Source organism: Bombus huntii, chromosome 5 (assembly GCF_024542735.1).
Source record: "Bombus huntii isolate Logan2020A chromosome 5, iyBomHunt1.1, whole genome shotgun sequence".
NCBI lineage: Eukaryota > Metazoa > Arthropoda > Insecta > Hymenoptera > Apidae > Bombus > Bombus huntii.
The window spans coordinates 8,232,773-8,248,206 of record NC_066242.1 but is presented as its reverse complement, the minus strand read 5'-3'; the positions used below and the strand labels follow the sequence as shown (position 1 = coordinate 8,248,206).

Sequence of the window (15,434 nt, the reverse complement as noted above, 5' to 3'; positions counted from 1 at the left end):
TCGCGCTTATCGGTCGTATCTCGAAAAACCTAGCGATTTTATAATTCGATAAATCTACATATCTGTAATAATAATGAGCCGCCTTTCACATACAGGTTTATCCGAGCCGTGTACGCATTCGCGTATGCAACGAAGGTACAAAAGAGGAGCCTGTGAAAGCTGCTTACGAGCGCAATGATGTGTCACAGGCGTTGCTTCTTTACGACGATAGTGTTTGTGGCGACGTTTCGCGTCATTTGCCGTGAGAACGACGCCGATCTAATCATCGTACGTATTGTCATTCTCGTACCCTGCAGCCCGTAGAGTCACCGGGAACTGTACGTCAATGAGCGCGCCATTAGGCGCCACTGTTCGTGGCCGAGCAAGCATTCAGATACGCGTCGCTCGCGGCCACGTAGATTGATGGCAGAGATACACGATTGTCTCGATAACCGGCGGAATTCCTTGCAGAATTGTCGCGACTCCTACGCGTCTATGAATTGCTCCCCGCGATCACTCACTTCCGTGACTCGGCCGCTAAATACACCGGAGAAAGTAATCGCCATCGCGCTATTCAAACTCTTCCGCGGATGTTCGCGGGCCTGTTCGTTTCTTTGCTTCAATACGACGCTAGATTTACTCGATTTTCTACACCGTTCCCTTGATTGCGTTGCATGCCGGACATACAATAAAATCATGCAGATGCCCCGCTTGTTTTATCTTCTTATTGATATATGTACGCATTTGGCGCATTTGCTGGTTCTTATATACAGTGAGCATTATAAAAAACATTTACGTACTATTGTTTTTATTGTAGCATTTATATGCCAATTAGTTAATACTAAACGTATTAAATTTTATAGTATTTTTATGTAGCTTTTAAAAATTTGATAATGCCAGAAGAAAATGTAGAACATGATTGATGAAAGTTTCATTGGAAAATAAGTGAATGTGAAATGCTTGTGAAAATTATTTTTGTATCGATTGTAGTAATTCGAAATAATGAATGGGAATAGATTATATTGTTTTTGAATAATCTTTATTTGACGCTTTCAATCTATCTGACAGATAGAATGGACATTATCTTTCGATGATAATTTAATGTTACATATTTTCGACCATTATTACGCATAATTACGTTAAACAAATAAAAACGACGAAAGTTTGTACTACAAATTAGTTGGCGATTTAAAATGGTTGATAATATAAATGGTACTGAAAAATATAAAACGTTAAAATTTGTTTTAAAAAAAATTTGAAGCAAGTAAAATCTTTACTTTAATACATTTCATTAGTTCTAAATCGTATATACGACAAAAAGAATGATAAACGAATTGTAAAGAACTGTCGACATAAACCTACCATTACACGTCACCAGGTAATTGAAAGGCTTGATTTAAGCATGTTCTTAAAATCAGTAGCCCGTAGATTAAAGGAAGCAAATTTGCATAGCTGTACGTCATTAGGAAAAGCAGTCATTAGCGATTTGAATAATAGGAAGCGCTTAACTTTCACCAAAGGGTATGTTGACATGCCAATCTCTCCTTGTAAAAAGATTGTATACAGTAAAAAGCAAAGGAAAATTTGAATTATTTGATAGAAAAGAGAAAAGAAAGTTTTGAGAAAATCAAACGAAGCACTCGAGAATGAGATTCATGGCTCAATGCATGAAACATTGCAGAGTTCGTTATGCTATAACATCGCTATTCTTGGCGTGACGTTGGTAAATTGGTATTAATGGAAGGATATATATCTACGTGTTGTGGATGAAAACGTGGAAGAATATGTTGAAGGTAGTTATTTCACGAAATAATTGCTTCTGAATAAAATAATTTTGTTATATGTAAAGTGCAGAGAATGAATTTTTTGCACAACGCAAAATACAACCTTTAAATTGAATATTAAAGATTTCCGACTATAAATTCACTACAAAATTCGTGAAATTTATATCAGTAAGATAAGAAAGTACAAGTTACGAATTAAACGAGATAAATTAAGATTCTTTACTTGTACTGCAAAAATGTATAATGATAATAGAAGCTATTACGAAAAAGATTTTTGGATGTGTACATATAAATAAACTTTATTTGGTATTTTTTTAATTGATAAACTAAAGCAAGTGTCCGCTACGATCATACGAGATCTTTGATCACTGAATTGCTTAAAATGACAGAACGTATCAAGCTGAAATTCATTGTAAACTCATTTGTGGCGTGCATCCAACAGCTTCCCGAATCAATTAATTCTGACGTAAAGGTAGTTAACCCTGCAACGCTTTGCGCTCCACATTCAGTTAAGCATGAATGTTTACTACGATACGATTTGCAAAGACATCTTTGTTGGTTAACCTCGAAATTTGTAGTTATTTCTTATACCTTATCTTTTACCAAATACGATAATTATACGATACAATTATATATATTTAATTATAATTATATGTATTTTTATATTTGCGATGAAAAATAAAATCGCAAAAAGTATTTAAATGATAATTCACACCAGAATGAATACAAAAGAAGTGATAATAATTAACTTTAAGTAATAATGCGTTATTCGTAAGAGAACTTCAAATGTTAATAATTAAATACAAATTTCTAATTTCATTATTATCTTTATATTCATCTTCAAAGCTAAATTGTAACAAAATTTCCTATTTTTCTAAATAGGATACCGAAACGTATGAAACGTGTATATCTAATTTTTCTAACATTAATACCGTACAACAATATCCGGATTCCGCCCCGTATATTTGTTAGTAGAAGGAAAATCATGTTTCAAATTATGCGCTTTTTCATCCGCCTACGTAACCGTAGCTCATTTAGCTTATATAAACACATGGACGGTGATACATATATAATGTAACAAACATTTTCACCCTGATTAAATGGCAACGTGCCAGTGTAGATGAATTACTTGCATAAACAGAATCGTGAAATTGATTCCTTTTTATAAATTACTGCCTATAAAGCGGTGTCCTTTATCTTATAACCTAAAATAAGTATATATACTTATTACGAATATTATTCTATATTTCAAGGTAAATTTATTTTTATCCATTTAATATAATCATCGTATTTATTTTTTAAATTACGGTAAATAATATACATGTTTTTTGAGTTTAGAGGCAGAAACAAGAAATGAAATTTACGTAGTAATATTGAAAACCAACCATTTTATGCTAAGGTTTTTCTTAGAATGTTAAAAGTTTTATTATTCGTTGAAAAACATATTGATAATCAGTATTACTCTATTAATACTCGAATAATTTTCAAATCGGATTAGTTCCGCCATTAATGATATAATACACTGAAAAATATTAAGATGCAGTGTTTTCATAAAAATCTAAAATACATTGTGTGAATGCGTCAACATGTTGCTGCGCAATGAAAGATTATATCTCACGGTTAGGTGCGTTAAGATTCTCATTTTGCCGGTGCTGCAAATTTATCGCCTTAAGGCATCGCCTACGTCGACTGTGTCAACAGGTGGTGCTCATCATTTTGCACTGACATATTACAAAGGAGCTGCTAAGTATGATAAAAGACGCATTGCCAAAGAGTAAATTGACCAGCTTCTGCCTGTCAACCTGCTTCCCCTTTAATACTTATAAAACAATGTTTCGATAATCTTTCCGTGCGATAAATCATATTTTTCAATCATTCATTTTAATACACGTCTCGACACGTTGCGCGTAAATCAGCCGACTTAATAATTGGCGGTTGCATACGAATTTGGTGTTAGCCACTGGTGATAACTCATCGTTCCTATAATATGAAAATTAAAAATAATTATAAATACCGAAATGTGAAGAGGTAGGTGCTTTTGCTCGTTAATTATTATAATTTATAACATTTATAGAGATTTGCGATGAAAATGCTGTTGGGAAACTGGATATTATCGGTATCCTGTACACTTATGTTTTTGTCTAAGAACCAAATTTATGATACAAGTTTTAGCGAATAGATGAATATGTTATCAGCGTTTTCAGATCATTAGATTATGTATTACACTTTGGTATCGTAACACGTCTTTAGTGTCTGAATAATAATAAATATATAGTTCTTTTATGCAAATTACAGTATGGAATTTCTAACTACATATTATTGCTTTTATACTGTGAACTGTGGTAAGCATATTTAGTCCTTTTGTGTAATGATAAGCTATGATTTTTTAGACACTCTCGATGATCTGAGAAAGAATGTTCTGAATAAAAGTTTGACAATACGCTCGAATGTAAAAGAATTCCTGAGAAAACTGCTTTTCTCCAACCAAAACGTAGTCGTCTGTGTACTTCTTTAAATAGTACACATAGTAATACATATTGGAAACAACTACTTGTTTTTATAATAAATTCATATTATAGTATGTAAATTAAAATTTTTTACTTGAAGCTCTAAGTCACAATATTCTCTGCAATTTTGTTAATTATTTCGCGTTCCACCGGATAAATGAGGCGCACTTATGCTACAAAATAGGCGACGCTGCTCTTCCGATGCTTTTCTTTCCTTAAGTGATCCCCCGGCAACAATATCCTCTTTCTTACAATCCTTGCGCTCCGCATAATCCATCGCCCGAAGCTGAAATCTGAAATCCTTGGTTGCTCTCCTAGCGAATACGTTTCACTTGCCACTTCCCTTCCTCATTCTTCTATAATTATTTGCCACTGGTTTTTATAAAACATCGTCTATCGACGTTTACATGTTGATCTATAACAAATCGAGTTTTTTTCTTAATTATTCAACAATCACTAAAAGATAAGGCATACTTCACTATCAAGATTGATTCTTGCTATCGTCGGAACAGAACCAAGTACATTAGACAAATTTTATTCACTATTGTTACGAGTAAATCATCAAAAAATGTATAAAAGAAAAACCCAGAAATAGTACTAGAGAAGAAAGAAGATTATAAAAGAATTAATTAATGTCCTGCTTTCCTTTTCTCTTATCCTAACGCAAATAACTAGCGAAGTTTCCTAAAAAACAGGTGCAATTATAGAATAACACTTGGCGAAATTAAACTGAATCGATTGAATAATTGTGATGATATTACTCGGCTTTTTTCTTCTCTTCGGTTAACCAATCTTTTTCGCGTTTCTCTCAGCCATTTTCTTCTTGGTTAAACACTAGCACACTCGCCATAGAAGGTGGGTGGGGAAAAACAGGCGACCGAACGAAATGCAATGCAATGAAAGGAAAAGAGAAACAAAGGGGGCAGCCATAGAGGCAAAGTAACGGTTGGAAACGTCGTTCGAGAAAGCTTATTTCCACACTCCTTCGGCAAAAATGGATAGGGCTCCTTTATCACACTCGCAATACACACCACGTAGGTAGCTGGTTTCGCAAAGGTATCTCGGATAGGGAACCGAGACACTTCGAAAAATATCATTGTTGTTGTGGTTGGTTGTCGTTGCTGGTTGTCGTGGATGGTAGCACTGCCTGCGGTGACGACGGCGGACGCCGTGCACGACGGGCGGTCGTCGCGACGCACGTTTCTCCTCCAATACTTTTTCTCTCTTCGACATTGTTGTTTCCTCCCATATGAGCCCGCCTTCTTGTCAGAAACAAAGTTTACTTACTCATAGGCATATCGATCAAGCGTCCATGTACAATCGATTTGATTCTTTCTTTTTTCTCGTTTATAGGATCAACTATTTGCCACCTATCTATCTTACATTGAAACTTATTGAACATTTCTAGCGGTTCTTAGCGATTTTACTTCTTTAATTGTTGGCCTTCTACTTAATCCGCAATTTTTTGCCCGGATTTACTTGTTTTGCTATCGATACATACATGTATATTACCGACTTTTCTTTCTGTATTTCGCTCTTGGACGAACATGAATATTCGCGTAAAGTATACCCGCATGTAGCAAAACCATGTTCTAAAGAGTATCATTTTTTATTCTCACTATAGACACTATAGATCGGCAAGTACTACGTGTTAATGTACAATTTGAAATAGTGTAATACTTAATGTACTAATTAGAAGATGGAAAAGCAAGAAATGTTATAAAACTTCATTTTTATTCAAAGAGCGAATGTTTAATATCCTAGTTTATGTGGAAACAAGATTCCATAAATTTAACTCTGCTATCCATAAGATAGAAATTAATGTCCTAATTAGAAACTAGAAAAGAAAATAAGTACCCTAGTTCTGTAGCAAAAGCACTGGAACTTTAAATGTTCCCATTTGAATCAATTGATTTATATGTTCCTAGAAATATAAAATGCAAAGTCTAGTATCTTGTTCTATTTTCTATTTAATGTACATTTCTATTTTCGTCAACTATACATTTCTAGCTTATGTGTACACGTTTCATAAGCTATCCAATATTAGGTGGATTACAGTATCAACAGGAAATATTCATATACCATAAATAATTAGTAAGAACTTCGTTTTATTACCTGGAATTTCATAATTTATACAAATTGAATTTAATAAGTAGCAAATTATATTAAATTAAATATTAAATTATTAACGTTTTCCATGTATGATGTCACCGTACTGCTGAGTATAATTCGAAAGAAGATGATTATACGTGGAATATGTGAAAATACAGAATACTTTTGGAAGCAATCGTACGAGCGTAGTACGCAGGACGCAATTACTTTGGTAGAGAAATGGGAGTTATTCCCGACAATTTTTGCATTAATAGAGAACTTTTATTGTTCATCTTTCATTTTTTGATATGTGATTACGAGCACCAATACAAGTAGGTTATAACGATATCTGATCGAAGCATAAGTGAGTCCGCGAGTAAACGCCAGCACTCGATGTGACTTCGATATCGATTTATTCAAAAATGAAGTTTCAAGTGAAAAAAATGGTATTCTACATTTTCGTTTTATCCTTCTATTTAGAACCAAGCGCATGTTCATGCAAATGCATATTTTTATAGAATGCAAATAGACAAGGGAAATCTAAATTTTAATTCGTTTTTCGACTAGGAAGATTATAAAAATGTGTGTTGTGTATTTTGCATTTTTTGCATATTTATATTTAAGAATAGAAGCGTATATTGACACTCGCATATGCATTTAACATGTATCTAAAGTCTACTAAGAAATTAATAAACTTCTTTGTTATGACTATAAAATTACGCAATGTTGTAAACGAAAAATAAAATTATGTGGATTATCGATAAATTAATGAAACGATGATTATAATATCAGAATACTTATTTATTTTACAATGTCAATATTAGTCGAAGAGTCTTTATCATAGTTTCACCAAAATCAAAATCAATGTTGATTAAGAAACGACAGCTTCTAACTATAAAGTACGAAGTACTTCAATTGATATACATGTATAAATATCATTTGCTTTCCGCTAGCTGCGTACAATATAAATGAAATATAAGAGCGTATAGGTACAAGCAAAAATGATATGGATGTCAAAAAATAACACCGGAATGTTTTTCTCTTGGTCAGTTTTTCTACGTTGCAGCATCAATCCATCATATTGCAAGTGACCTGGTTTAGTATGCAGAACGTTGTCAGCAACTGAACTCGAAATTTTTACTTTGTCTATAGTTTCGTAGGTTTATATATGTATACGACAACTTAATCATTGTTCAGAGTAAAAGATCATGACTACACTGCAAATTTTTATGCATTTATGGGAAATTTGAAAGTGAAAAATGCATAGACTACACATAATTTATTAAAATATATAAAATATCCAAAGTGTAGTACTCTCTATAATATTTAGTAAGTAAAATACTTTTCTCTCTAGATTTCATTTCTTTCAATCAGGTATATTTATAAAAATATGAATTTACTTTGAATATTTTCGGTATTTATGATACATAATTGCTTTTCTACTATGTAACATTAGAGGCAATAAATTAACGTATCTGTGAATATTACACGTTAATTTCTTCTTTGAATTGCGTCATGTTAACAATTTTTTTGTTTAATCATACAGCGACATTAATATTAGAAAATTATGAAAACTGTATCTATCATGTTCTTCTCTTGTAATGTTCGTCTATATCCACCATAGACATTTCCCAAAAAGTTTCTCAATCGACATATAAATTTTTTAATCATACTTTTACGAATCCAATTTGCCTTTAGCACATCATTCTCTCCGTTTGTACTTGACCTTTATAGTATTCCAAATATACAGACATTTTATACCCGTTTCTCGACGCACTATCTCCGGGCGAAGTTTTACTCGAGACGCAAAAGGTATGTCATTTTCAGCACGTTTGTCCTCGCATAGAAACACCCTTTTACGATTCTACGGAGCCCCGTGAATCACCCTCGGGAATTCAGGTTTTATAGACCTTTTGCTGCATGGGCAAAGCCGCTCGGACCAGAAAATTACGCACCACTGTGTATTTCCACATTCAAATGAAATCTTTAGCGAAAGCGGTGCACGCCATCGTTGATTTTCGCGTATAGGGTGGTCTGTTGTCGCTTTAATGCTTCCGTAACTTAGCGGTTCCAAGAACAAAAGTTTTTCTTTAACAAAAGATACACAAAGAGAAAAGTATCGTATTGCGGTAATAATATCTTTATAGGCGGTATTCTCGAGATGTGAATGTTACGTTTATTCTTTCATTCAACGGAATGATATATCTTTTTTCGTTTTATGATGTGATAGAGGTTTTTGGCAGGATATATGTAGGAGCGTAAAAATGTGACAAAAGAAAATACGCTCTCTTTGTGGTAAATGATCGACATTCGCTGATTTCGAGATTTGGATTTTATAGGGTTTTAGGAATCAAAAAAGGCAAAAACTGAAATGTAAGGTTTTAAGTGAACTCTTTTTAACAGTATAATATATGTTTATAAATATTATAATATATATAATATATATTTATATGATTGTATAATATATATGTAACACTACAGATTGTTATCGAACAGATTACAAAATAGATTCTAATACAATCTTGGTATAAGTTAGCTAATAAAAATTATTGTTCAGGGCAGATTGCATCTTCTAACAAGTTAATAATGTTCCATATGAATTTAGAATGCGATGAGCTGTATCAGATGGCACATTTAAAAATTGGATTTAACAGTAGAAAAGTTGCAGGAAATACATCCAAGTTTCATGCCTTAGGTCTACTTAAGAATGGCATTTGCTTTAAATCTGTGGAAAAAGGGAAACAGTTAGTTTTTAACATTTATGTATATGCGTAACACTTGGCTGCAGTAACGACAAACTAAAGTCTCGTATTTAAGTTACTTCCCCAGTACGAAACATTTCCATGGAATTAAATTCAACGACGACATATTCGAAATTCGAACGAATCTGGTAATAAAAAAGCTGAAATACGTATGTAAATAACGTAAATAAAATCATGTAACCTTATATAATAATAAAAGAAATGCATTATGCTTGATTTTATTGTTGTATAAACTAAATAAGATACAATTACTTACAATTAGGTAAAATTTCTTCCAATTTCCTTGAATGATAACTTCTAAGTTAGAAATGTTAAAGTATTTCTTGTTTCTTTCAAAAAATATCCAACATAAACCGACACATACAATAGAAATTTGTTCATCAATGTAATTTATCGATAATCATTAGCAGCATTTTCAAACTAGTTCACCAGTAAACAGATAAAAATCCATATTAGGCGAAGATCTACCTGCGAAAATCGTGGTATCCGAGCGGCCTGTTTCTCCATTTTCTCTCATTTGACGAGACAAGACTGGTGAAAGACAATGATATTCAGTCATCCTAATTAAGACCGTGTCCTTCACCGCATTATGTCGATTCACAGCGGCGGATGAAACGAACGGAGCTACGACAATCCTCTAGCACATATTTACCGCATGCTACCGCGCAAAAACAATAGAAACGAGAAAACAGAGAAAACGGTATGACCGGCACCGCAAAGGATGCCGTGGCCAACTCGAATCAACCACGTCGGACATATTTGCGTATGCTTTCCTGCTTCCAGAGACAGCGAATTCACCAGACGAGTGAGAAACGTGTGCGCAGTTCGCTTACCGATATATACCAGTCATGGGAAACCGGTGTTCTTTTATAACAGTTAGCCGGTGGTCGCAGCGATTCGATCAGGCTATTACGATCTGAAAACGCAATCTGAGATCCACAATTGACCTCAAAATGACGCTCACCTCGGAGCAGTCAGTTAATACATTGCATGTTGTTTCGTGTAATCTTTGTAATTCTTCTTACCTCGTTGTCAACTTTCCAGCACCTTTATTCAGATAACCTTACTGTTAATATTGTGAAGTACAGAGATAAAAATAAATGAACAAGTAATAAAAGTATCAATGAAGTTTAATAAACTTATAATACTACTATATAATTCTACTACTATTATAGTATTATATATTTAAGTCTATTTCTCATATGTCCTTATAGAGATCGTTTAATAAGTAAATGAAATTAATATTTATATTTTTGCATAAACGCGTTTAACGAAACTTCATTGATAATTATCTAATTCCACTATATGTCCACTTATTTTTATCACCGATTATATACATATATATATATATAAGTTTTTAAATTTAGAAACAAGTTACTAATTCCGCCGACTTTAATCTATTGTAAAATCCGGAAATCTCTAAATTGCAGCCGTCATGTACGACGAATTGCAAAAAAGTTGCGTTGATCTAATCAATCTGTTACACTATGTCTTTCAGAACTGTGGTGACAGCAGTTTCTTGGCATCCGCACGGTGCCTACCTCGCATCGGTGGACAAAGCAAAAACGGTGACAGTCTGGGGCGACCATGTTTAACGGGACAAACAATCCCGGGATAGACGATTGTTTCACGTACGAAGGTCAGCGCGTTCTTTTGTGCCGAGACGGACGTTTGTGGAATTGAAAAATGTAGATGCAAGCTTTACGCGCCATAGAGGAGGAATATCACAAAGGACACGATCCGGCGTGTGCAGGATACTAAAAATCAACGGTGTAGGTTTGGGCGCGCAGGCTGTAAAGAGTACCATTTGGAGGTTGTACAAAGCGATGCTACCGGCGATGAAGCAAATTTCAGCCACGGTAGAGATTATTGTACATAAAACTGCCCTGATTGTTGCCCCCCCAAGGTTGTAAAGATTTCCTTTTTTAGGGTAATACCCGCGCGCCACGACCGTCGCCCTTTCTTCAACAAATTGAACAAATTATCGTAGTTATCCTCTTTAAGATTCGCTAGATACACTCCTTTTACTTGTAAAGGACTATTTTTCGCGTTTCAATCGTCTGTGCCGGCAGACGCGATCGCTCAAGTTGGATCACGTTTGCGAGAAACGATAAAACACGGTTGTTTCTTTCCTGTTTCTGTTAGGTTACTGCATGTGAAATGTCGTTTTATCAAATGCAATTCTAGTCGCGTATTGCTTGTTCAAAATATGTTATTTAATCAATACAAGTTTCACGCGACTTGATGCACTTTCCCATTGATTAATTGATTTCATTGTTTTAAATTTAGAAGGATTGTCAGGGATCAAATTTTTCTATCTTGAATAAACATAAGCGACATGTCTGTAACAGTAAAAAGTTTCAGTCTTTCTAATGCTCAATACACGTAGTCTATGATCAGTATATTCTTCTTTGACGTGGTCGCCAATTGAGCCATCAAATCAAGGTGCCACGTAGGTAACAGAGAAATGTTACAAACATTACTTGTTAAATTTATCTTAAAATTTAGTATTATGTATGCCATCTTCTTGCAACAAAAGAAGTTATAAGAGCACCGTTTGTTTCTTCAGAATTGAACATTAATCGTGTACTTATGTAATGAAATCGAGAAATTGTTAAAAAATGGAGTTGATTAGTTTGGCTTCTGACAGGTTTATTCAACGATAAAACAACATTTAATACATATTGTTAGTTAGAAAATATTCGAGCTTCGAAACGAAAACATATCATATGCATCGATATAATATTTTAGTTAGGCTATTTTCATTACGAAAACTGTTACTCGGTTAATTCTTACTTCAGCTTAATTACTGATTCGTCTGTAGTCGATCTTCCCTTCGTGACTAATCACAGGTCACGTGCAATACACTCTCACTCTTCCTCCTTCTCTATCTCTCTTTTTAAGTAGAGAAAATTAAAAAAGTCTTATTGTAAGTGAAGTCACAGAAGAAGCTTGTTAATTGCCGAAGCAACCGTGAAATCGAGTCTTCTCGAAGTTCTCCAATGTCAGCGAGTTTCGAACGTTTTTATCGTAAGTCTGATATAGGATGCAAGAGGATGTACTCATTAAGTGAAGAAGCACAATAAAATTCTAATATTGATACTGAGTATATTGCATTATACAAATTTTATTCGATCGATAATAATGTATCGAACAATATTACGTTTGTCTCAATCGTCGGATTTATTATAATGGTGAAGAATCTATTGATTTGTATGAGTCATTTCACATAAAATATATAAAAACTCACAATACTTGTTAATAATCTACTTAATTGTATAGTTTATTCAATGCTCCAACTTCATAGCTTAAAGTAACGTGTTAGGTTTAAAGATCAAATGAAGCAAATAGACTGATATCAATAAAAAATGCTTCTTATGTATTGCAATTTGAAAATTTTAAGTACAAACTTTTATCATTCAGAATTATCTCTTATTGACCCATGAATTTTTTTATTTGTTTTTTATTCTTTTTTCGTTAACGGCTCGATTCAACAATGTGGATTTTCTCTGGTATTCCCATTTAATATACGATTTTTAAGCTTTCCATGTTTCTTCCTTAACGATCTGAAAATTGTTCTCAAACCATGAACTTAATAGCGAGCTATCTCGAAACCAGATGAATACAATAAATATGCACGGTACCTTATCCCACCTCGAGCAAAGTTCTTTCTCCTGAAATTTTCAATTAATCCAAAACTTTATTACTTGTATGTATTTTTAACGTTTTAACCTTAATTTTATAGATTTTTATTTAATTTTGCAGAAAATTCATTAAAGAACTTAGAAATATAGTCTGAATATATTGAATTAAATCTATCATACTACGAAGCAAAAGCTTGTGTTCATTAAAAAATATTTATCATAATGTTATTCCTACATTACAGGAATGGTAATTTAATGTTTGGTAAGAGGCTCTATTTTAAACTGCATTTTAAGCGTGAAAGCTTTATCTAGACTTATAGAATTTTATACAAATTATAGTCTGAACTCTATCAATGAAAAATACAAAAAAATTGGAAAGGAATAAACGGATATGTAATTTCACGTGAAGTGACTCATACATTGTATTTTTATGGTTTTCGTTTCAACTACGAACACTCTTTTTGTGTCACAATTTTACGCGTTTACTCATTGCTCCTTAGTTCGTGCACAACAATTTGAAACTGGTCGCGACCGTAAATTGCGCAATAGCTGTAAGATTTGTAAGTGAATGCTTTTTAGGAGTATACAGGGCCAAGATCGAAGGGCTCTAAGTATAATTTAGCCTCTAAGGGCTTCTATAGCGTAAATATAAGAATTTATGAGTCATAAATTTTAAGGAAAGTTTGCCAGTAAAACGCGAAATGCCAACGTGTATAACTTTTCATATTTTTGATACGTATTTTTGTTAATTCGAATACACAAGTAAACGAGACATTGATATAATAAACCGCGAACGTGATAACAAATTTCTTTCCTCTCTTATTTCATGTTTCACCAGTTTAAAATATTTTCACCTGTTTTTAAATATTTTTCTTTTCTCAGAGTCCTTTGATCATCGTTTAGTATAAGTCTATATTAACACCGTGAAGGAAATAATAGATTCTGCGGATAAGTTAGATGTTATATATAGATTTTGGTATAGTATGCATTGAATTATTACAATTAGTATTTCTTTATTATACAGATAACCAATACATTATGATATTATTTTCTAACGTTTAAGTTTTGCGAACTGTAAGTTGCTCTACTCAAACATATGATTAATTTCGATATGACTGTTCATAATTTCATCGGTTTACCTGGTTGAAATTTTATATAATAGCATCGATTACGTTTGCTACTTTGATTAACCACCTCATTGATCTCAAATGTGTATAGTTCATAGAATAATATCGATCAAACGGTTTGCTCCGCTAATATTTTTCTATAGAGATAAACCGATGAGCATCAAGTGGTTATATCGTTTGTAACGTTTGATTTATCAAATAAGTCCGTTCTTGAAGCAAATTATTATAATTGCGTCCAACTTGTTACATAATTCTTTTCCTATCGTACAAGCAATACAGTGACATACATGTATTCTGTTATTCTTATTTACATTTTCTCCTACACCAACTTCTGCGGAAACAATGTATACACTGCTCGCAATATATTATACATATTAAACTTTTTCTTCTTGTATTTTTTGAAATGTGTTGCATTTTTAATTAAATCCATATTCTCCATGTTAGATGATAAATTATGGAATAAATGGTTTTACATTAAAATTATTAAAATTTCGGTTTAAATTTTTATATGAATCTTGCTTGATTCCTGAGCTTTCACACACAATTTATTACTAATTAAATTAGCAAAATTTTATGAACCACAAGTTACATATAACAAGTATTAGTGAATACCCTTACAGCAATGGGTTTGATAATAAAATGAATGGAATTTTCCAAGCAAATTTTATAGATTATCTATGTTATTGTATTAAATAAATTACCTTGTTACAAGTGAACTGTTCTATAATATGTGGTGAAAAATGATAAAATCTGTTAATTTTTGCGAATATTATCATGCTGAAGGATTCTAATCTCTATGTCGAAGTATATGATTATTAATTTCAGTAATAATACACAGTTTCAGAAATATAGCGGTTTCGTGCCTGAATTTTATACAATTCTTTCTCAACTTGGTATTTGTACAGCGTGAAAAAGGTTCCTTTGTTACGAACGACAAAGATTCGCGGAAAGAGTTTTTATTTGAAGATGTTTATGGATAAGTAGCAAAGATCCGAGCGCGCAGCGCATTCCTTGTTTCTTTTAAAAAATTCCAAATGCACCATCTGTACTCCGAGAAAACTTTGATTTACCACGAAATGAAAGGTTCTTTCATACTAAAGAGACAAGCCGCATCATACTTTATCTTTTGTCTTTTTCCTCTCCTTCCTCCTCCTCCCCTTTCAAAATAAGCAACCAACATTTTAAATAGACCGTCGTTTGTAATCGGCGAAGTTTCCCCCCTTCGTGTTTTTTTAACAAAGAAATATTTCTTACAAATTATAAAACTTCGAAAATCCACGTCACAGAGCATCTCTAGAAACATAATTTCAATTTTATTTAAATATGGTTTAAACAAACAAAATATCGAAGCAACTGTGTAACAAAATGTTCTTTCTAAATATATTGGTCAATGATTATAATATCGATGAATGAAATGCCCTTTCTAAATATTTATTAAATCCGTGATAATTATTTATCTTAATTCTACCTGAGTTGTATCGTTATACATTGTAATAAATCCGTAAAAATGTTCATGTAAAGATATTTCATATTTATAAGA

The 15,434-nt window shown here is 32.8% G+C and overlaps 1 protein-coding gene across 1 annotated transcript in view; it reads left to right on the top strand.

Annotated features, from left to right (window-relative positions):
• Positions 1–14,288, top strand: part of LOC126865696 (autophagy-related protein 16-1) — a 601,739-nt gene extending 587,451 nt beyond the window's left edge. Inside the window, exon 12 of the mRNA XM_050618511.1 lies at positions 10,622–14,288. Within this exon, the coding sequence (XP_050474468.1) occupies positions 10,622–10,718 (97 nt within the window). The 3' untranslated portion in view covers positions 10,719–14,288. The remainder of the gene's footprint in view (positions 1–10,621) is intronic.
• The last annotated feature ends 1,146 nt before the right edge of the window (positions 14,289–15,434 follow it).